Below are 24,117 nucleotides of genomic sequence, written 5' to 3' on the forward strand. Positions count from 1 at the left end.
CTGTGCAGCTTGACGTCGTTCCACCGTTTCCAAGAACGTAAAAGGACAGATTGTGCTTTTGATATTGCTGCTGTCAGGCATCACTGTTACCTAGATGGAGAGGTTACCCACAGTGCACTGGGAGGTCAATACAAATCAAGAATTGATTAGTAGAAATGCAGTTAATGAATGCAGCAAAGTGTGACAAAGAACCAAGTTCCTCTGATTAACGCTGTGGCTGTCAGCGAGCGCCAGAACTGACTGGCACATCAAAGCCACAAAAGAAAAAAGAAAAAACAAGGAACTGGTGGCATTTCCGACAAAAATCCCAATCTTCATCCTTCCTCCATCATCACTAACTTTACCCCATACTCAGCGCTGACCATTTAGTCTGAATTGAGTCACTCTCAATGGGGGAGGAGAGCTTTGAAAATAACTCTTTATCTGTGTGTTGCTGTTTTTCTGGCAACACAAAAGGACTGACGAGACCATTTATCTGTAGATTCTTTAAAAGAAATAGAAAGGCAAAGAAAAAAAAGGCTACCTGATGTTTTCTCGTCTCTCTCTCTCTTTTCATGAGGCGCTGTCTGTGCCTGCAATCCCTTTATCTGCCTTTCATTAGCGCCTTGCTCGCCCTCTTCGTAGGGCGGGTGTCTGGGAGACAGTCACTTTCTCCCAGCCTGTGATGTTTCTGCAGATTACAGAGGGGCCTTTGAAGCCACTGCACTCCTCATTTCCAGGGCCTCAGACAGGCCCATGCCATCTGTCAGATTGATGGCAAAGTAGCGGAATGGGGCTGAGACACCCTCTGTTGATCCACACTTTTGTCTTTTATGTGTCACATTTGGATGTCGCCTGAAAGCCACACCTTTGTAATCTGCTGCTGGGACTCGCCTGAAAGGCTGGCCTCCGCTGCACACAAACACACAGCCACAGACAGGAGAGAATAATGGTCCTCCGTAATTACTGTTACCTGTGGGTATCAGTCTCTAAATGTGACAATTATCATCATCCCCTCACAGTCATCTCTGGTTTCCTCCCACTTTTCCAAGGCCCTGGAAATCACTGTCATGTGGGTCTTTTTATGCCGAACCAGTGGGAAGGAAATGATTGTTCATGAGCTTAGGAGACTATAAGTTTGTGTGTTGCAAGACTGCAGAACAAACAGCCACCAGCAGCTCAATGTTTACTTTACAAGAAAGTTTTCTTAGAGAAATATCCTGAACTGAATCTTCTTCCAACTATTGATAAATGCTCGATGTTTTCTCGCTGTTGCTACGCCTGTTCTAGCACGACACACGTGCATTTTGTTTTTACCACCAGAAGTGTAGCTCGGTGCGATATCTGAGTATCTAAATCTAAGTCTGTCCGTTGTGCTAGCTGAAGGTTAGCACCAAAGCTAATGAAGTCGGGAGTACACATAAGCTAGCTTAGCATTAGCGTGGCTGTTAGCTTAGCAGAAGACTCATTTTCACTTAAAATAGCATCAACTAAATGTGTTTGTGACACTTCCAAGCTCAATAACTTTACTGTAGGTTACACAGCTTCTCTCTCTCAAGCGACTCACAATCATGAGGATACAAACTCCGAACAGCGAGAGTCTTGCAGGTGCATTAGCTTCAGACAGGTGAAATCATTTAAGTGCAGAACTACAGCTTCAAATAAGCCAAACTAAAGTGCAACATACAGAAACGATAGAATAAAAATTCTCCTCCTGACTGACTAATAAGAATTAGAATAAAACAAACAATTTAGGATGTGAAATTAAGCAGGCTAGGTTGTGTATTTTTCATTACTCACAACCCTTATTGGTGTTTTTTAAGAGAGAACTAGCACCGTCCTGCAAATCACTTAAGTATATGAAAAAGAAAAGAGCAATTAATTATTTATGTCTTGTCTTTTTTATTAGGTTGTAATTCTGTTTGCATGTTTGTGTGCTCTGTTTGTGTGCCCACCACTGATGATGTATTACTGGTCATATATTGTTCTACATTTTCTTTTAAAAATCAAACAAACTTCTTGTTTTGCATTTACTGTCGTATTAAATTAAACAACTCCCCAAGAATTGTTGCACAAATGTAGACTACACGTGGAAAATAGCCTCGGGTTTTGTGAACAAGATAAACCAGGGTTACAAATGAATGAGAGAATGGAGCTTTAGGCTACTTCCTCCAATTCAACCCTGTTTGACTGCTTATACCTGGGACAAGTGAGACAGAGGTTAGATTTGTGCTGCATTTCTCTGTTTTAACAAGACGTTAAGATGACGACTAATGTGTTTGCAGACATTACTGTTGCATTGTTAGCGTTGATAACACCCATTAATTGATACAAACAAGCCACTTAGGATTTAATTTGATTGACAGATAGTTAAGTAGCTAGATAATTGCACAAAATGTAATTTGTATTGAAATAATAACCCTTTTCCAGCCGCAGGGCTTCTTCTAACAGTCAGTTTGCTCAAATCGCCTGGAGGGAAAACAAAGTTAATAGAAGTTCACAATTCATCATTTTTGTTTCGGCATCCACAGGTCTCAAACAGAAGATGCAATGTTACGGTTTCTTTTCTAGGGGGCTACAGGCGAAGAAGGATGACAGCTGAGATACCTTGTTTATCAGGACCCAGGTTTATGTTGAGGGGGAAGGAGGGGCCCCTGATAACCCTCTGAAGGAGAGCGAGATAACAGGCACCACGTCTGCACCTCAAACGCTGCCTCTCCCTGTGTCGAGATGATAAACTCTCATTGAGTTTGCAAACACCTTTTCCCAGTGGCTGTCTTTCAGTTTATATGAACTTTTCAAACAGCTAAGGATCTGACGGAGGATCGTCACTAAGCTCGCAGGCTTTTAATACGTCTCCCTTGTGTATTTCTCCCACCGCAGGACCACTGTCTTCAGAGGCTCCGATCGACATTGATCAGCGGTCACCCCCCCCCCCCCCCCCCCCCCCCACACGCAGCTTGTCTTGGCTGTCACAAATGCTCACACACAAACACAAACTGGCAAATTTATGATGCATGTGAGCGTCTGCATTTGATGTGTGTGTGCTCCATGGAAATACACACGGATAACTCCCAACAAGCGCCCCCTGTAGAGTCACACATCACACCAGCATCCTTAAAAGAAACCTCTATTATAATGGAGTTTTCAAAAACAGAATAATACATTAAGTACCTTAAAGCAGAAACTACAAAAACATTAAGCTCGCCCAATGAAATATAGATTAGAGTAATTGGATCAGAGAAGACTGTGGCTCTGCTCGAAATCGCATACTAACATACTATTCATACCAAGTGTGACGTAAGATTGAGTATGTAGTGCATACCGGCATTCTTTGAAATGCAATGCTTTATAATAATCAGTGTGTTTATGCTTCATGAAAGATAGTTGTTTTGCTCGCCTTAAAAATATCTTGTTCGGCGTTCGGTTGTAATTTGCTCCACATTCTCACTTCTGGTTCCAAATAAAAAACCAAGATGGCGACGGCCAAAATACCAAACTCCGGGCTTCAAAACCGTTTACTAGTTGGTGACGACATCCACTTCCTGTATACAGTCTATGGTTCCAACTGCAGTGTGATGTGGATGTTGTGTGTGCACACGAGAATACTAGATGTATACTATATACTAGATTAGCAAGAGTATGAGATTACTAGGTATATTCAACCATCCCAGAATGCATTGCGGCTCTTCAGACTATCTAATAGCAGACGTTTTGACACAAGCTAGCAACAAGACGTTACGTCTATAATGTAGCATAGATAAATAAATAAAAAATGTACTTATTTGATTTGAAAGTATTTTAAAATGTTGAATTGCTTTACTGGAAAATATCACATTGAGTGGACGAGGTAATGTTGACTTATATTGTGATGTCATGTGACGCAGAGAAGACATACTGCTCGAGTTTACGTCTGCTGGTAATAAACTATCTGTGCATTAGTATCTGATTTCTTTGTGGATGACAGATGCTGAGACGAACACCTTCAGTAACTTCAGTCGTGCGTCCCGTTGGCTCTGTTGTCCGAGACGCTTGCGTTGACACCATGATGTCCTGCTCGTGAATCCGGCTGTGGACTTTTTATCGCATCACTGTTTCTTGTCACCACTTTTGTTTAGTCCATAAAAGTGTTTTGGTTGCAGTTAAAAATAGAGTCACCATACACATAACGCTTTGACGGAGATGAGTGATTGATGCTCAAAGATGTTGCCATGACAGACTGGCAGGCGGGAGAAAAACACTGAGGCAGAATGATTGGCTTCTCCTCTTTGATGTTTCTGTCTGACTTACTTGTGATGGCTGGTTACATCTTCAAAACCGTTCTGCGTTGACAGTTGTAATGACCCTAAACATTTCATCTGTCATATCTGAACAGCGCTCTGACAACTTCTAGTGAAAAGAATATACTTCTATGACCAAACTGCACACCATATTCTTATATCTGTCCACACGGAGAGACCTTCTTCATTTGCCACAGGCTTTAAGTCTGCACTCCCCAACGTGACGTACGGATGAAACCTTCTTGTTTACTGTTTTTCTCTTATTTACATTAGCTGTAATCAGGCTGTGTACGGAGGATTAGCATTAAAAAGACACTATTGCTTATTATGGTCTTGAAAAGGCTCCATTTGCTCTGGACCCGTCTTGACTGGCACTCGACTGGACCTGGACTTGGACTCGATTATGTGGGTGTGGACTACAGCCCTGAGAGGCGTGTCCATATAAGACTGGCATGTAAAAGTGATGTACAAAGTGAAGTTGTTCCAGAACCTTTAAAAAAATAATAAAAGGGGAATGACCGCAGTCTTTCGGCTCAGTGGCGTCCAAGCAGCACATTTTATCTCCACTCTGGTTCCGACCATGTGCAAGACAGATAAACCTTTCAAAGCCGGCCTTTGTATGTCTGTTTGTATTTTTGTTGTGTGTTTGTGGGGAGAACCAAACATCCGAGTTCCATGGACTCCGCAGAGTGGGAAGCGGTTTCCCATGGTTCTGCTGGGATGCTGCTTTCATGTGGAAACAGTCTCTGAGTCCCTTTAGCCTCTCTGTTGTGACAGGGGATAATGACATTCACAACATCTGCCATTTGTTAGCCCTGTTTGGTGTAACTGATCTCCTTTTAATTTGTGGACTTCCAACGCGTGTGCAGCTCCGCAGCTGGACTGAAGCAGATGGATCCCACGGCTTCTCTGGGGCTGCAGTGGGCCGGCCCGGGGCTGGCACATATCCTGCCTCTCCTCTCCTCAGGCCTGACACACAGAGCGCTGAGGCACACTGCGTTCGACCACTGCAATCACTGCCACTGCTCGCTTGTAATGAGGGCACTTCAGCTTGTTTGATGCTCGTCCTAAATCGCTCTCTCTGAACAGGGTTTGCTCAGCGCCTGTAATGTGAGACCAAAGGTAACTTCCCTTTATGGGATTTTCTCCTAAAGTCGCTCAATTTAAAGCCACTTTGTGTAGGATTTAAAACGTTTTACTTTAGCGCCATCAGGTGGTAATATCCAACACACACCCACTCCAATATAATGACTCAATAATTGTTCTAGAAACTTTAACGTTTTTCAAAGTGGGCGGCGGGCCTCCCCAGGGTGGCTCCACACAGTTTCAGGGGATGGAAGTGAAGAAATGTTACATTAGTTCGTACATTACTTATCAAAAGAAGATCAAACAGAATAGCCTAAATGTGTGTGATTTGGTTAAAGACAGTTCAGAGATGCACTTGTTTTGGGGAATTTTACTGTTTTTCCAGAGTCAGAAACTAATTAATGCCCGAGGACAGAACTTTCTTTATGTGTCTGGAGTTAATTTAAACAGCAATGTTAGGCTAACTTGGCTCAATTGTTGAGAATCATGATCCATAGGCTTCCAGGAATTGAGAAAACTAAGTAAGTCAACTAATGTCGGGTGAGGCGACGCCTTTTTCCAAGCTTTGTCTGAGGGCAGGCCGTCAGTGTCAGGCTTTGAAAACCCCTGCCCGCTTTGCAAGGAGCTATAATCACAGAAAACATTTTGCAACAAGTTGTGATTAACCCACAGAAAATTATCACCCAACTCTGCACTTCCCCTCAGCTCTGTGGACAGTTTTTAGCACCTCATTGTTTTGGTTTTCTGGGCAACAACATTTGTTTTGATTCACTCTCATCAGCATCTTTTTCAGATAAACCCACTCGGCACTAAACAAGCAAGTGTTTACTATCAAGTTTATGGTATTAATAACTTTAGAGGTGATATGACAAGCTTGGGTATAAACATCCATATTACATAATCAATCAATGAAGATCCGCAAAATGCTTTTTCCTCATGTGTTGTATTTAGTTCCCTAAAGATGTGTATGAGGGTCAAGAAGATAAAACGCTTCCTCGTTGGGTTTGACTCAGGGCAACAGATTTTATTGGCCTTGAAATTGAAGTTTTCTCCATAAGAGTGTCAGCTAGCAATCCTAAAGGTATGTAGAGATCGTACTGTGGGTCTTTCTCGACACAAATCAGGAGGTGATTTCTTGGGGATGGCTTTGCTTGGATCGGAGACTTAAACATCAACACAGTGTCAGAATCACCTCTTCAACTGAAGGCAGGAATGACTGAAATTATGGATTCAGTCAATCTTCATTCCTTTCAAACCTTCTGCCCCCATCCTGTACCCTCTTCATAAAACCTGGAATGTGTTTCAAAGAATGCACACTATCTTTCCGCCATGAATAAAACATCTGTCGTTCATCAGCCGGTGCAAAATGTGTCGATTTAACAGAGCATAACAGGAAGCTCCAGACTGTACCGTCCCATGGAGCCAAGACCATGAAGTGTCGTGTGTCTCCTTTAAGAGCGTAGTCTGGTTTATTTAAGTTCATTCCTATATTTAATATATATATTAATATATATATTATATTCCTATATATCCAACCATTGACGCCGGTATATAAGAAGTTGACGTAGCCACCGTGACGTCAGTAATTGGTTTCTGGACTCCTGTTTTAAATCCTCGAGTTTGGCAATTTGGCCGTCGCCATTTTGTTTTTTTTCCGACCCAGAAGTGACACGAGGGGGGTGGAGCAAAGTGCAACTGAACGCTGAACAAGACATTTTTTGGCGACCAAAATGTTACAATTAACTTTCATGAACTAAAAACAGTTTGGGAAAATGTTAATCTGTCACCTGTCAATCACAAGGTAGCCCCGCCTTAAAGCATACTCTGCTTTATCGTCTATTTTACTCTAAACGGGAACATAATTTACTAAATGAACATCATGATGTGTGGAAAAATACTTGAAACTAGCATTTCAGACCATAAACTCGTTAATAGTTAATAAATCAAGCGAGACGTCGGGGCTTTCTCTTTACTTCTATACGAACAGACTTCTTTGGAACCACAGCAGTCGCCTCCTGCGAAAATAGCTTTTGTGTCTGCTTCAACGCACACGTCCGCTCTGTGAAGCACTTGTGCTGTGTTCTCCTTTAAGAAAAGAATCTGATACCAAAAGGGAGAATTTTTATACATTTTGGTTTCATGATGTCCCCCCCTAGTTTTGCATTATTTCAACACTTATGGTGTTACACCGACGCTCTTGCAGCCGGCCACTTAGAAACATGACACACCCCTCCAGCCAGCTGACCTCTTTTCTTCCTATTAATAATTTTTAAAAAACATTATCTAAAAAGTCTAAAAGTCTATGTTACGGCCTGTTCACCTAAAAATGGTGTCCAAGATAACTTAAGTGTTATTTGCATTGCACCGAAGTTCTGTTCACGCATCATGAGGAATAAATGACAACACAGTAACAGGAACGTCTGCATTACAAATTGGACATTGAGTTTGAAAGACTTGGGCATTTACCAAGCAGGTCTGATGAACAGGGATATTGGGTTCCTTCGTCTTTAAATAGGTCACTTGTAAACATCCCAACTTTATAAAAATGCATTACTATATAACTGACAACACCTCTAATTGGCCATGAACTCTGCTGACTACTGTGGTTCTCTGATTGTGCTTGCAAAGAGGATAAGATCAGATCAGATAAGATAAGATAAGCCTTATTTATTGATCCCCAGAGGGGACATTCAGGTGTTTGAAGCAGCACAAATACTGATATAAGATAAAAGGAAGTAATTTGATTAAATAAAAAAATAAGAATAAATAAAATAGGAGGTTTATAGCCTACAACTAGTATAAGAGTAGAAACTAGAAGAGCATTTAAAGACAAAGTTACGTTGTGGAATGTAACCCACATTTACTCAAGTACTTTAATTGAAATGTATACTATTATTTGATAACTAAAGTTGCTAATTAGATTCAAAATAAAAAATATAAATCAACTAATAAATGATGATGTATTATTATTATTATTATTATTATTATTATTATTATTATTATTATTATTATTATTATTATTATTATTATTATTATTATTATTATTATTATAGGTTAAACTACCCAGCAGTAGGCTTATATAAATAAGCCCCACAATAACCAGATGCAAAACTAAAGTGAACACATTAATGCATCATATAATCCAAAAATATAATATAATTATGTAATTGGCCATTGTCTTTTATGAATACTTTTACTTTTGGTACTTTAAGTATATTTTTATACTAATACTTTTGTATTTTTACTTAGGTAAGATTTTGAATGCAGGACTTTTACTTGCTACGTTTACTTAAGTAAAATATCTGAATACTTCTTCCAGGTAAGCGACAAGGTGTGATCAAAACCAGCATAACATTACAGCAGGATGTCTTTATAAATATTTATAAATCTGTCAAATCCTTTCAACAAATCTTGCATGATGCAGACTGACAGTTAAAGTCTGGATTTACAAGTGAACAAGTGATAAAGGTTTGGTAGGGCTCGGGCTTTGAGTTTAAAACTGAGTTTACTTCGCCCCCTGCCGACGATGATGCGGCAGTACCGCGGTATCACCGCCTGTCCGGCAGGTGGCGCTAGAGGCCTGCACGGATCTGCAGCGCTTCCGCCTGCACACACAGAGATCAGAGAAAGCAAGCGGTGCCAGATCAAAATACAAACAATGGGCAAGAAGCACAAAAAGCACAAGTCCGAAAAACACGGATATGAAGGTATTTAATTTGCAGATAATCCAAGCACTTTTCCTCTTGAACTAATTCCTGATTTGATTTTAAATTCGTGTTCTGGGAGCTCCGAGTTCGCGTTTGTTAGCGCGACCATTAGCCCTATTATATCGGGTTAGCTAGCTAGGTTAGCTACCGGTCTGATTTACGTGTTTACTTCTTGCATGTCTCTTATCAATATGCCACAATTCAGAATGAATACACGGCAGGCAATTTAACAATACAACACAAGCTTAGCTGTAGCTGCAGCTGCACTGCAACGCCTGCTAGGGAAGCTAGCTGCTAGCGGCTATTGTTCCTAGCAAGTGTCAACAATTACCTACCGTTAGCTGGAGAAGGCTTTTTGTTAATAATAAATAATATTATTTTTTATTTATACAGTATCTTTCAAAACAAAGTTACAAAGTACTTCACGTGATTGAAAGAGGAATTAAAAAAAAAAAACATTTAAAGACTGCAATGTAATAAAATACATTACAACAATGTGAGTTAATCCTAAACATAGAAGGGAACAACACGGGAAAGTTAAAACATGTTGGAAATACTATGATTTATTAAGATTCTTTTTATAAGCTACGTTTTGAGAACTGATTTAAAAGATGTTACTGATTGTGTGGACTCCTTGTGTTGACTTGGTTTCTGCAGAGTATGGAGAGAGACCACTGAAGCTCGTGTTGAAAGTGTCTGGAAACGAAGTGACAACAGGAACCTCGAGTCGGGACACTTTCTATGATGAACAGCCGGCTGACGTAGACAAACCCAAGGACAAGAAGAAGAAAAAGAAGAAGGATAAAGAGAAGACTCTTGGGTCACCAGAGGATGACAAAGGGAAGAAAAAGGTATTTCCTCTAAAGAGCATACCCCTTCTTCTAGATGGGATAGTAAATGCTGTTAAGCCTCCCAAAGGAGTAGTTAAGGATTGTCTGCATGTTTGATTCAATGTTTGTTTTTGTAATGTTAGATAACAAAGAAGAAGAAAGGACAGGAAGCAGATGGAGATGATGAACGGAGCAGAACTCCGATACGTTCAGAGTTGGATAAACTGGAAGGTAGTCTCTACTTTGCTCTTGTTCACAGTTTATATCGACACTTTTATTTCCTGCCAAACTTTCCTTGATGCTTTTTTTATTCTTCCTCGTAGAAAAGGAACAAACTCCTCTGCAGGAAGCTTTGAACCAGCTCATCAGGCAGCTCCAAAGGTGCAGCATTGATCATGTTGAAATAACTGTGTGCATCTGCTTGCTTCACCTCCCGTGTCCTCACAGTTCTTGTTATTATATCACTGACCATTAGCCCCCACTTCCCCTGACGGTAACGTTACTGTATGTGTATGTTTTCTCTGTAGGAAAGATCCCAGTGCATTCTTCTCTTTTCCGGTGACGGACCTCATCGCTCCTGGCTACTCTGTGATCATCAGACGGCCTATGGACTTCAGTACAATGAAGGACAAAGTGAAGAAAGAGTACTACCAGTCGTTGGATGAACTCAAGGTATCCGTCTGAATAACACACGGGTGTATTATTGCATGCGAAGTATACACGCATATTTGAATAGATCATAATTTGCTAAAATAGTAGAAAAAAGTGTAAAGTAAAAGCAAAAAGTGTCTTGGCGTACGTCTTTACATTTTAAGATGATATGTTTACATTTGGTGTAATATTGTTCCATTTCTATGCAAATGAATCTCATTGCAAAAACAGTCCAATTATTATTACATATTATTACAAGTATTAGCGTCTTCAGAGAGTTGGTGGTAACTGAAGCATATTATACTGACAGACTGGGATATTAAATCCCAAACACAGTTTCTCTCTGTCACATTTTAATTCCTCGCCTGAAGGTTAGAGTCACTTCTCTGCGCCTCTTCAGTCAGGACCTGAAGCTCGTGCTCGTGATCATTTCAAAAATAATAGTAAAACTAAAGTACAATAAAGCAGAAACACCAACGTGTCCCAACATAAACACCATGCTGGTTTATAGACCTGTATTTTGTCCCGTTGCCATGCGTCTGATGTGTTGTGTGTTGATGCAGGGGGATTTACGGATTATGTGTGAGAACGCAATGATTTACAACAAGCCTGAGACGATTTACCACAGAGCAGCTCGGAAACTGTTGCACTCAGGATTGAAGATCTTGAGCCAGGTAAGAAACTGAACATTCAGAAAAGGTTTGTTGTGATGAGAACATGGACCCTGACATGTTTCCTTTGTCCCCTGTTGGTCATAAACATCAGTATTCACTAAGGGAAGTTAGACGACGAGCGTTATTTAAGATCAGCCTTTTAGTAGGAAAAGGTTTCTTGAGGAATTTATTATTAAAGCTTAAAATATGTGTGTTGGTATAGCGGAGCAGCGAGTGATGATTAGTTATACAGTCAACCTTCATTGTGAAAACAAAAGTCTCAAAGTCAGGAAGTATTTACTGCACACATGTAAAACTTCCCATTCTCATTCATTACTTTCTGCACGAGTCTAACAAAGAGCAGCAGTGTTGTGTTCGAGTGAAATGACTTGTTACAACAGGTGGGGGCAGCAGATAGCCTCAGACTGTCGTCGTCGTGGTACCAACATGTTTACCAGGCCATTTCTCTTCCCTCCAAATATTCTCTTCTTCTTCTTCTTGATCCTAAGTTGAAAAAAATAAAACCTTGAATTGTCTGAACAATAGGAAAGAGTGGAGAGCCTGAAGCAGAGCATCGCGTTCATGACAGGCCTCGACCCTTCTGCCAAACTGCCGGGAAAGACCGAGGGGCAGGGGGGCACCGGCCTGGACCAGAACAGAGAGGGCGCCTCGACTGCAGACGCCAGCGACAGATCCCAGACCCCCATCGCACTCAGGTGCTTTAACCTGTTGACGTAACGTACAGTTTCCCTAAAGTGTATCTGACACATACGTGCAGAGTACCTGCACGGATCACACTGCAGCCGTTTAGCGTCGGCCGTCTGCAGAGCTTTGGCTAAATACTCAATCAATTTCAATTTCAATGTTCTCCCCATTATGAGTTAAGACACAAAAACTCGGGGGGGAAAAGGGTCCAGGGTCACTTCAGCAACGCTTCTATTGAGCTCGGTGAGATCAGGTTTCCACTGTAGCTGGAGAATGTGAGGAATGAGTCGCAGCACGCTGAGTCTTGTTTCCTCTGAACGCTGTGCGTCTTCCAGTGTTGTGTTGTTTCCCAGTCATGTAACAGAACAGAGTATTAAAGTCACCTGTTGGTTATGGCACACTTTCACCTTCTGTATGGCAACAGAAGATGCTGTGTTTCAAATGTTGATCGGGTTTATTGACGTCAACAAAGTGCTTGAAGGTAGATTATCTGAGGAAGGAAAGCAACACGTGGGAGTTTAATGCTCACAGGTTTTCTCCATTCAGTATTTTTGCCGCATGCTTTCTTTTAACAACAAATAAAACCTTTTCATTCATGTCCAAAGTGTGTCTCGTCTTTCAATTGGTGTGTTTTATTTTGCAGAAAGGAAAAGGACTCCAAGGACGAAGCGGCGAAGGTAGAGAAAGAGCTGGAGGAAATCCGCAAGGTCATCGAGGAGTCTGGAGGAAAACTGTCCGACAGAGTGCTGCAGTGTGATGTGAGGAAGCAGGCTGAACACAAGATTTACTTTCTTCCATTGATCGCTATTATCCACTCAAAATAAAGACGTAGCTAAGTGTGGTCGAGCCGTGACGGTGAAGAAGTTCGTCTAATGTTCTGCAGGTCTCGACTGTTTAACTACAACACATCCTCGTGTGCTGGAAACGTGTTTATGGGTGTTTGCTGCCATTGAGGCCTTTTGTCTATTTGTTGTGTAGTTGGAGTTTGTGAGGCGGAAGTCCGACGGCTCCACCACTCTGGCGGTCCTCAACCCAGCAGATCCATCAGCAGGAGGTAGGTCCAGCTGGAGCTCAGACTGAAGTCCATCTTTTGGATGTGTGGATATTTGCTTGTTTTCTCATCTGATGATTGTAAACTGAATCTTTGGAGCTGCTGCAGATTCTACACTTCATCGTAGGGATTTTATAGATGCTGCTCCTCTTGTTTATCAATACTTTAATCAATGCTTTACATTGATTAAAAAAAGAACAGTGATGTTTATAAGTGCAAAGTCTCTACATAAACTCAATAATATCTCACTATATATATATATATATATATAAATAAAATAAATGATTCGTCCGTCTGTTGGTGCTAAATGTTGTTTTCGAGGTTTGTCGAGCTGTTAATGGAGAAAAGAAGATGGCAGATAGAAGTTCAATAATAAAGAAAAGTAAGTGGATAGAGAACTTTATGAAAGTAAAGTGTCAGTTTCCTGTTTCCAGATGTTGGTTACTGTCCTGTGAAACTGGGCATGATGTCCAATCGGCTGCAGAGCGGCGTGAACACCCTGCAGGGCTTCAGGGAGGACAAGAGGAACAGGATTACTCCAGGTGATGCATCGCTCCGGCTTTATGTTTCTGCACATCTCTCGTATCAGAGACTTATTATCAGATAATGAGACGTCTGTGTGACACTTTTCACAGTGTCCTACGTCAACTACGGGCCTTTCACCTCCTACGCTCCAACATACGACTCCAGCTTTGCCAACGTCAGCAAGGAGGATTCTGACCTCATCTGCTCTCTCTATGGCGAGGAGTCCAGTCCTCAGGGCGCAGACAGGTATGTGCAGCGCGGCCGCAGAACGCACTCCAGCTCTGCGTCACTTGCACAGAACGCCACTTGAGGCTTTCCTGCTTTATTACTTTCCAGATGTTTGTCCTTTTTACTCTGGAGAAGTCTGCTGAAGGCTCATCCTGGTGTGTGTGTGTGTGTGTGTGTGTGTGTGTGTGTGTGTGTGTGTGAATAAATACAAAATAATAACTTAAAATAAATCTGTGTGTTTGGCAGTTTGAAAGACTTCCTGGCCAAATCGGACGAGTACGTGTACAAACTGGCGGACAATGTTCTGGATGCTCTGACGAACGGAGAGCATTCAAAGACACTGAAGGAGACGCAGGTGAGCACCTGCCGTGGTATCTCCACTGGTCCTAATGATTTATTTTGAACACCGACTCATCTGCAGATTATTTTCTAGATGAATAGTTTGTTGTCCCAGTTCCTCAAAGTCCAAGGTGTCTTTAAATGTCTTGTTGTGTCCAAACACCAAAGATATTCACTTTAATTTGATTTAAAACAGAGAAAAGCAGCAAATCTCCATATTTGAGATTTCTGCACGACAAATGACTGAAATGTTTAGTCGATTATCAGAATAGATGGAACCCTTGGAGCTCTAATCCAAATTCAAAGCACAGGATAGAAATGTAGCGCCTTGAGATTTCTTTTAGCTTTACAAATACAATTTATTATTATTATTATTATTATTATTATTATTATTAATGAGTTGACTGAAGGAGTTCTGTTCTTCCTGTCCAGCAGGTGGACGGGGAAACAAATACACAAGAGGACAAGCGTGACATGAAGGTGAGAGTCGATACCACATAAGAACCTGCCGTCGGTGACGTGCGGCACAAATGTTAAAAGACATCACGTTCATAATGAGAAATATCAGCGTGTGCTATGTAATGCACAACCGCAGCACTTCACCCTCATCACGGTTGGATGTGATGTTCGGAAGAGGAGATCCTACGGCGCCGTTGTTGCAGCACGTGTTCCTGCATTACGCTCCATGTGTGGAAACTTCATTTCATTCAGTCATTATAGATGGCCTCTGCAGATGGTTGCTACGTCAAGCAGCTGTGTCAACATAGCAGGGGCCTGCCTTTAGCTGTGATCAGTCCCACGCATGGAAAGAACATTTCCCTGTAAAACACAGCGATGCTACTCGCTCAAGGCACCGCTGCAGGAGAATTTGGAGAGGCCCGTGTTTTCTTTCGGTTGCCCGCTGGCTGCGCGGCTGAATCGCTCCTCAGAGGAGCGGAGGAAACCAAAGCACGGGCCCCTCCACCAGGCATACAGCAACCCTCTGTCCTGGCTGTTTGCTGTTCTTGGCCGCTCTCCAGCTCACTCTCATCCCCTGCTCGGCGTTGCAGCTTTTCATTAGCTTAGATTTTATCAGAGCGAAGAAGCAGCGTGACTGAAGAGGCTTCAAAAGGCCTGGATGTGCCCGTGAAGCGTCAGCTGTGTAGTGTGGAATGTCTTTCTTCCAACCTGACTAAACATGTTTTCTCCCCCTCGTCGTGTCTCGTAGGAATCTGAATCTGCATCCAGCACCAACTTCCTGCGCTCGGCTGCAGGCCTGCAGACAGCTGAGCAACTCTCTGGGGGTAAAACTGACTTAGTGTCTGTCTGTGTGTCTGTGATGTAAGTGTCTGTCTGTCTCTCTCTCTGTCTGTCTGTGATGTCTCTCTGTCTGTCTCTGTCTGTCTGTCTGAAGAGAATCATAATGACACTAACTGCTGTTGCCATTGAGGTGATTCAAAACAAAACAGCAGCTCTTATTCAAAGCAGCCGTTCAGCACGTAATTATGCATCCTCTTAGATCTTTCAGAGGTTCATTCCCCCCCCCCTGTGCTCATTCAGATGTCGCTGTAACAGTAAGAGGGGTCTACTTGAGGATTGAGGAAGAATGGGGTTACTGTGTTTAATACGTGTACCACAAGGTAACCCGAGGAACCCAGAGGAAGTACTGACCGCATGTGTGTCGCCTTTCTCTCCCCGATCGCTCACAGAGGCTCTGCACTTCCAGCAGAAATTGGACGAGACTACAAAGCTCCTGCGTGACTTGCAGGAAGCACAGAAGGAGCGTCTGAGCGCCAAGCAGCCACCTAACATGATTTGCTTGCTGGCCCCGACTGCCAAGGAGCTGGAGCTGGGTAAGAAGAGCCTCTCAGTGCACGGCCCCCTTTGTTCCTCCAGCAGCTGTAGACCTCTAACAACTCTCCATTTACCTCTTTACCAGCCACCACACACAGATGTGGGTTGTCTTTTAAATTCATCGTTAGACAGTCAAATGATTCGATTCATTACGTTGACCTCGTTCCCAGAGAAACTGGGATTTGATGTTTGCTAAGGTGACTTTCACTGCTCTTAATGTCTGCACGATACTGAAGCTTGTTCCTCTCCTGTGAAGCTTTTCTACCGCTTCACTGAAGCTTCAGATGTCCTTCAGCTTTTACAGCTGAACTTTAGTTGTAAAGCATTAACTAATTATGTTACTGGAACACATTTAAGCGTCTCGATAAAGTTTTCTTTTTCCTGCAGCTGAGAAGGTGACGGGGAACTTGGCTGAGCTGACGGGTCAGGTGGCCCCGTGTGACGTCAGCAGTGTGTACGGCATCAGGAAGGCCATGGGCATCGCTGTCCCTCCAGAACCAGCCGGGCCCTTCATTGACCTCACGACAGGTAAATCACCTGACTTACTGTTGTTTTACACCAGTGGTGGAACGTAACCAAGTACATTTACGTATTTGAGGTACTTTTTACGTATTTGATACGCAGCTTTAGTTATTTACAAATGAACATAGCTTATACAATGTTTCCTTAAAAATTAAGCTACCAAACAGTAAACAAGTCCATTTCTTTTAATTATTTTAAATTCGGGACTCTTGGACCAAACATTGTAAAGGTGTCACTTTTCAGAATATGAATGAATGAAATAATCCATATTTATTTACAAAATAAGCTCAACAGTAAACCATGTAATTAATGCTTTAATGATATAATAGTTTAACAGTTTCCCACAGTGTGGATCTGAATACTTCCTCTAATATTATTCTGTTGTATGTTTTCAGTGCAGGAGACGGCCGAACCGATGGAGACCGTGTCCAGCTGTCCGGATGCAGTCGTCGCTGTTAAATGATATTCCACCCTTTCAGTTTAATTAAGTTAAGTTTTGTACGAAGGTGCTTTTTGTTTGCGTTTCATTCAATAAACCTGTTTTTGTTAATGTATATAAACCTTGGATCTTGTGAAACAAACTGCAGACTTAGGAAAACATTTATCACATTCTGTAACTGTACAAAATTCAATGTCACATTTGTTCACATAAAGGCCAATACATTATTATTATTATTATTATGATGATGATGTAACCACGATTACAGACACAATGGTCACAGAAGATAAGGCCACGAGACGAATCAGTTCAGGTGATCTGAGCTGCAGCAGGCCGGTTGTTAGATCACGCAGAATAAACACGTTACATACGTTCAGCACACGCATTTGTGAATTTCCTCTTAAAAATGCAGCAAATATCTTTTCATATGTCAAATTAAACTACGCAGCTGGAACCTAGAAGATGTTCACACACAGAGCAAAAGTGCTGCTAAAGTAACTTTAGGATTTGCAGCTCGGCCTACTTCTCTACATATCTTTACATGTCACGCTCGTTACACAGTAACAGCGGCGTGCCCGTCGCATTATGATCCAAACAGAATCCGTTTTGTTTTAAGGACCAGCGAGGTCTTCAACAATACACAACTGTATTATTTGGCATTAGTACAATACACATTTATTTTCTAATCGCAAAAAACATCTAAGTTAAAGACAAAAACTACAAAAAGTGAACGATCACGGGACGTTAACGTGTGTAGAAAAAGATGGCGAGCATCTCTCCACCGTGACGGCCACATCCTGATCCGCTCAACAGGTCCGGAGTGGAAAATGGTTGATTCGGCGTCACGTAGCAAAGTCCTTAATGTGCTTCAGTGTTCGTTAACATGCCGGGACCACGGCTGCATCACGATCAGGTGTGTGTGCGCGAGTCTGTCTCCTGTCGGCCTCAGCTCAGCCCCATGCCTTGCTGCTTGCTCATGTCGGTGCACACGAAGAAGGTTTTCAGCTCCCCTTTGCCCTTGACGTTGATGAGGCCTCGACACTCGCACGAGTAGCCCAGCTTGTGCAGCACACCGGACGTTTCCTCCGTCACCTGGAAGTAGACGCAGACGACTGCAGCTTAGAAAAATGTCACATCTGGAGCCCAAATGAATTCACAGTGAACTATTAATTAAAAACCACCTGTAGCTCTGGAAGTATTACATGTTGGGAGCAGAGGCAAAGTAAATGTTCATCTCTTGAGACGTTCTTATGTACGACAGCGTGTTGGGGATATTGTAGGTCAATAAAATGAATACACACTTGTTGCTTTATAGTTGTGGTTATCCTGCCCCGGCTGTAACAGTGTTTTTGTTCAGGACAGGAAAGGCAGATAAAGAATGTAGAGATGTGCAGTACAAAGCTCCGGAGCGATAGCTATGTGAGACCTTCAGGAACATGAATGCCCGTGCTGAACGTACCTGGATCTTCCCCAGCTCCCCGGTGCTCTCCATCCTGCTGGCCACGTTCACCGTGTTGCCCCAGATGTCATACTGAGGCTTCCTCGCCCCGATCACTCCGGCGATCACCGGGCCGTGATTGATGCCTGTGGAGGAACAAACTTACTTCATGATAAATCGCATCATGTTCATGTGTGAGCGTAGAAATAAAAACACAGGATGTAATATAAGAAGAGAGAAAGGAGTCATCGGCTGCACACTGAGGTGATCGTTAAGATGATGCCGCTCACACCTGGATATATGATATATATGATAATATGTTAATCACCGAGCACACGAGAGGCTCATCTTTCTCAAATGTTCTGCACACGTGTGTTAAAGTTCTTATTCGTGAACACTTCTCCTCACACAAGATAACCCCTCCACCGGATTACAGCATGATCACAGGTGCGTCTCCATAAAGTGCTCACTAATACACATTTGTGCATGAAAATTTGGGAGAAATAAGTTCTGTGCTTAGAAAAAGTCCATCCATCGTCTGCCGCTTATCTGGGGTCGGGTCGCGGGGGCAGCAGCTCCAGTAAGGAACCACATCCTCCAGCTCCGACTGGGGGGTCCCGAGGCGTTCCCAGTGAGGAGATATAATCTCTCCACCGAGTCCTGGGTCTTCCCCGGGGTCTCCTCCCAGCTGTGCCTGGAACACCTCCCTAGGGAGGCGCCCAGGTGGCTCCTTACTAGATGAACCAGCTCAACTGGCTCCTTTCAACGTAAAGCAGCAGCGGCCCTACTCCGAGTCTCTCCTGATGGCTGAGCTTCTCACCCTATCTCTAAGGGAGACGCCACCCGTCTGAGAAAACACATCTCGGCCGCTTGTACCCGCAATCTCGTTCTTTCGGTAATGACCCTTCATGACCAGGTGAGGGGAGGAACGAAGATCGAGAGCTTTGCCTCCTGGCTCCGCTCTCTTGTCGTCACAGCGGTAAAGCGACTGCAGAACCCCCCCCCCCGCTGCTCCTATTCTCCAGCCGATCTCTCGCTCCATCGTCTCCACAGAAAAAGTCCTAATCTTTTATTTCAACCCGTGAGAAATGGAAACAGTCGGTTTATATTTCTGTTCAGTTATACGACTTGTAAAATTGGCAGCAGAGGAATTACAAACGTATGATGTCATGTTGTATGATGTCTGTGCCAAACACTTAAACTGCTTTTTAATAAACATGCATTTCACAAGTCAGTTATTTCATCTGTTTGTCTTTTAAAGGGTGTGAATCTTTCTCTCTCGTAGCTTATTCGTTTATTTATTGTAGCTTTGTATATTCCATTTCTTTTCTTTTACAGCTTGTGTTTATATATTCACAAACAAATATGAAATAGAAATGATGAGAAAGAAAATGTACGTACTTAAGTGAACCATATATAAAACCAGACACTCAACAGAGCAGATGCTACGAACGTCAAAGGACCCCGTGCAGTGGCTTCACTCTGCTTTACGTTAACAGCCTAACAATCGAGAGTCGGTGAATGCAACTGCTCTCATGGCACGAACTCTGCAGACGCCAGTCATGCACGGTGTAACCCAGGAAACCTGTTGTGTTATTGTGGACACAGAGCGTGCAGAATAGAGTCAATGAAAGGTTTGTCCTGCAGCTGACACTCACCCACACGAAGCCTGAAGCTATTGAAGGAATGTCTGTTGATGCCGTCCAACTTGCCAATCAGAGCGATGGCAAACTCCACCATGATCCCGATCTGGGCCTGCTGCCTGTCTCGGTCCTGAAACAGAACATTCAACAACCTCAATATGACTGCTTCAAGCTTTATGACAGATTGATGGAGACATGATCGCTATTTCACCTGATTGTTCTCCTGACCAGGCGTCCCACTAAGGCCTGCAGCAGCCATGTAAGTGCTGCCAATGGTCTTGATCTTCTCCACACCGCTGAACTTTGGTTTGGACAGCAGCTGTGGGGTCAGAGACAAAACAAAAAAAGAGTGATGAGTGGGAACTTGCTCGTTGTGAGTTACTTATTCATAGCCAGGAGCAAAAACGTATTTCAGCCAATCAATATCAGTTTAAGTGTACGCTATATTTAGACTATTTTCACCGCTTTATCTTGCCGTCAGACAGCGCTTTCTAACGGGGAACTGAAGCCGTTATATCCATCAGTGCTCTATTCAACACCACCAGACTCCATTGACAAAAACAGTCATTTTACCTCGCAGAACACTGCCGTTGCTGGTCTACCGCTGCCTTGATGGGTTAGTTAGTTTGTGTTATTGTGTGACTTTAGTGAGTTCAGATTCACCAAAAAGCACATTATAACACAAACAAACTAACAGATCCATGCAGTGGTCGAACAACAACCTCCGTGTTCTGCAGGCTAAAATGACTGTTTTTGTCAATGGAGTCTGGTGGCTTTGAAGAGAGCGTAGACAACGGCTTCAGTTCTCCGTCAGAAAGGGTGAAAATATTCTAAATATCGTGTAAACTTAAACTGATATTGATTGTTTTAGGTGACTAAAATACATTTAGTCTACAGCACCTGTACATCTACTGTAGGTAAAACACTGACGCTATGGTCATCACCCCACTATCCGAAGTATCCCTCTCAACATTGAAAGTGCATGAACAGAGCCACAGTTATAGAGACGTCATGTGACGTCTTGTTTCACAGAGAGGTTTTTCTTCCCGCTGACCTCGTCAAAGTCAGCGATGATCTCGTTCAGGAGCCTCAGGCATTCCAGGCCCTCCTTGTTGATATCACACTCCGTGTAAAACTCTTTGAAATCTGGCACCGAGGCAAACATCACACAGACGCAGTCGTAGGACTTGTAGTAGAGGTCCTGTCGGGTAAAAGACACAACAAGCACAGTTAAGACCTTAACTGTCACTAGGACTGATAATATAAACACAACTCACAGCTGATTTTAAATGAAGAAAATAAAACACGCTGACACTCCAATAAAATGTCAAGTTATTAAGATAAAACAATGTTTTCAAAGATGTGCAGTATGTTAGTACGAAGCTCCGTGTCATGTTTCACCTTCAGTCAGTGATAACCTGAAGCCAGCTGGCGCTCTGATGTGCACAGTGTCGTGTTTCACTGGAGAGCAAGACATACCCTCAGCCTTCGTCTTTAAACGCACGTGATGATCGGAAACACGCCGACGTAGTCGCTTTTGTTTTTGGCATTTATTTCAAAGCTAACCTGAGTTAACGCTCAGACGACATGCCCCCCCCCCTCACCTCGTTCTTCTTATTCTCCCCGACAAACAGCGCGGCCACGTGGGCCGGCAGCACGTTCTCCAGCAGCAGGCGGTTCAGGTTCTCTCGGGTCTCCACTTCGTCCTGCTCTGTGCGGTTCTTATACTTTAGCACGAAGTCCTGACGGAAGCACGACTCGTTCTGACGGACAAAGAAGGAAACCATCATTTAAATTAGATTTCTTGCAGCTTTATTGATTTTCCAGGAGTTTAATACTCAGTTTACAAATACTGTGAGAAATAAGTAAGTACAGACTCCATCTGCACATCTCAGTTTTTAATGCGTTAAGATGTTTTCAGTTCGGGATAATAATACGGCTGAACGAAAAGTTAGAAGCTTTAAAACTTCATTCATGACGTTAAAGTCTGAATTCTGCACAGTTACACTACATTAGTATTATTAGTATTATAATATTTGTAGCATTAGAGTCCAGTAGTGGCTGCGTGGGAGTGTTTCTGACTCGTGTGATATGAACATGTTCTAACTGCGGAGCGTTGTAAAGTCTAAAAGTTAACATTTAGTGACAAAAGAGAGAGATAGATAGATAGATAGATAGATAGATAGATAGATAGATAGATAGATAGATAGATAGATAGATAGATAGATAGATAGATAGATAGATAGATAGATAGATAGATAGATAGATAGATCTATCTATATATATATATATAGATATATATATATATATAAATGTTTTGCTTTTTATCTAAAGAGATATTCTGAGCTGCACACAAAGGGAGACACGCACATCATTTAAATTCAGAGAGAAAAACTCATTCAAATCAGAAGAATCCCCGTTGTGTACATTGCTGGATTAAAATGAGGGCAGAGCGCAGACGATCGTCTTTACCTGTTGGGAGATGATGAACATCGTGACGAGGAACAGCGTGATGTATATGCAGCTCATCACCTGCGGGTGTTTCACCAGACCTAACCACGTCAGGATGGCGTGATCTTCAAGGCTGTACAACAAACAACGTTCACATTTTAAACTTGATTATTCTGTAAACTGAATGAATGAAGTCTCTTTATGGAGCTGTGACTGTGACTACCAGCACTGATTGATTTTATTAGTAAAATTCAAGCTCTTTTAAAGGTAATTAAAACAAGAATTGCGAGACTTTGAGCCTGAATCATTTAAATCGTTATTACAAATGCAACTGTGAAAAATACAGTTAACAGAATTCCTTTATGCCCACAGCAGTTGTTGTTGCTGTTCATATATTAACTTTGATTGTACGATTATTTAGAAGTAATTAGTGCAACGGCAGGAGATGTTCATGGTATTATTATTATTATCAGTTACAATGAACCTTAGAGGAATAAGAACATTATTATAAAGCTGCTACAAAAACTAAATTATGTTATTTAACTAAAGCATATTAGTTTACACTATAACATATTAAATGAAGAATAAAATCAGCTGCGACACACACACACACACACACACACACACACACACACACCTCTGTGATTTCTACATTCAGTCTCACCTGCTGCAGTTCCAGCTGTCGAGATGCTGATAGAGGAGCACTTTTCCGTAGACTATAAAGAGGTCCCTTTTGGTGCTGAGGATGATGATGTAGTACACTGTGGAGGCCAGGGTGAGGAAGAGCACTTTGAGCTCAAAGCTCACGCGGAGGAAGACCCCACATGCAATGAGCGACAGGATGCAGCAGTACACGGAGTACTGAGGAAGAGAGAGTCAAATAACAGCATCAACAAAGAGCTGCTTTGCATATATTCTTAACCACACTAACTGTAAGCAGAGATAAGTCACGTCTTCTCAATTAAACCGTTTTCAGATCCTATTTAATCCAGTCTGACGTGAACAACTAAAATGAAATACACAGTGTATGGTGAACATCACTCACAGGCAGGTAGAAGAGGATGTCCTGTAATTGCTGCTCCTGAGAATCATTTCTGTGCGGCGGGTCAATATCAGTGGGACATTCTGACACAGGTGTCTGGACGAAGCACTGCAGAGGGATGAAAGAGATGTGACTGACAAGCAGCCGCTGCACAGCGTGCTTTGAACTTTGGCATGGCAGCTATGAAGTGTGGCTCCGCTAGAAATAGTCTACAATGACCCTCTGTTAGCACTCGACGTGAGCAGTGGGGGAAGTAAATAGGAACATTTACTCACGTACTTCAGTACAAATTTGAGGTACTTTACTTAAAAATTTCCATTTTATTCCACTACAGAAGATGGAGATTTGACACAATGGATATTATAACAAGCGACAAATGTTGTTAAAGATTAAACCAGTTGTGCAAAACACAGTCGGGGTCACATTTCAGAAGTCTACGAGCCGCTCCACCAAAGAAGGAATTTTCACTCTAAAATTTTCACATGGTTTTATTAAATTATTAAATTATTAAATTATTAAAGTTCAAATGATCCAATAGTTCACCAAAAATCAAAGATTAGAGAAAAAGTCCAAAAAGTGAAAACAGTTAGTAGACTAGCTGCACACACTGATGCTTGAGTGTGTTAGCAGCATGTTGTAGCTGCTAACACACTGATGCTTGAGTGTGTTAGCAGCATGTTGTAGCTGCTAACACACTGATGCTGGCGCTACAACA

General features: G+C 42.3%; 2 protein-coding genes across 6 annotated transcripts in view; one reads left to right on the forward strand and one right to left on the reverse strand.

Moving 5' to 3' along the window:
- The first annotated feature begins 8,901 nt into the window (after nucleotides 1–8,901).
- Nucleotides 8,902–16,943, forward strand: brd7 (bromodomain containing 7). 2 transcript variants are annotated; one of them, XM_029427086.1, is made up of 17 exons: nucleotides 8,902–9,052; nucleotides 9,710–9,903; nucleotides 10,026–10,113; nucleotides 10,206–10,263; nucleotides 10,410–10,554; nucleotides 11,097–11,207; nucleotides 11,733–11,902; nucleotides 12,535–12,649; nucleotides 12,870–12,945; nucleotides 13,377–13,484; nucleotides 13,578–13,713; nucleotides 13,942–14,050; nucleotides 14,467–14,514; nucleotides 15,242–15,317; nucleotides 15,723–15,866; nucleotides 16,255–16,395; nucleotides 16,785–16,943. In XM_029427086.1, exons 1-17 carry the CDS (start codon nucleotides 9,004–9,006, stop codon nucleotides 16,850–16,852), a joined length of 1,836 nt encoding a protein of 611 aa, XP_029282946.1. In that variant the 5' UTR covers nucleotides 8,902–9,003; the 3' UTR covers nucleotides 16,853–16,943. The 2 variants fall into 2 exon arrangements, with proteins under 2 accessions (XP_029282946.1, XP_029282948.1); XM_029427088.1 differs by having other exon boundaries at nucleotides 14,470–14,514.
- Nucleotides 16,686–24,117, reverse strand: part of adcy7 (adenylate cyclase 7) — a 62,838-nt gene continuing 55,406 nt past the window's right edge. For 2 of the 4 annotated variants that reach the window (XM_029427079.1, XM_029427071.1), the window contains 9 exons: nucleotides 23,406–23,510; nucleotides 23,025–23,221; nucleotides 22,382–22,493; nucleotides 21,514–21,672; nucleotides 20,964–21,110; nucleotides 20,121–20,228; nucleotides 19,925–20,039; nucleotides 18,288–18,412; nucleotides 16,686–17,920 (listed from right to left, as the gene is read on the reverse strand). In XM_029427079.1, coding sequence (XP_029282939.1) covers nucleotides 17,774–17,920; nucleotides 18,288–18,412; nucleotides 19,925–20,039; nucleotides 20,121–20,228; nucleotides 20,964–21,110; nucleotides 21,514–21,672; nucleotides 22,382–22,493; nucleotides 23,025–23,221; nucleotides 23,406–23,510 — 1,215 coding nt within the window. In that variant the 3' untranslated portion in view covers nucleotides 16,686–17,773. The remainder of the gene's footprint in view (nucleotides 17,921–18,287; nucleotides 18,413–19,924; nucleotides 20,040–20,120; nucleotides 20,229–20,963; nucleotides 21,111–21,513; nucleotides 21,673–22,381; nucleotides 22,494–23,024; nucleotides 23,222–23,405; nucleotides 23,511–24,117) is intronic. The other 2 variants (XM_029427058.1, XM_029427064.1) reach the window with 1 other exon arrangement.

This window comes from Cottoperca gobio, chromosome 3 (genome assembly GCF_900634415.1).
Source record: "Cottoperca gobio chromosome 3, fCotGob3.1, whole genome shotgun sequence".
NCBI classification, from domain to species: domain Eukaryota; kingdom Metazoa; phylum Chordata; class Actinopteri; order Perciformes; family Bovichtidae; genus Cottoperca; species Cottoperca gobio.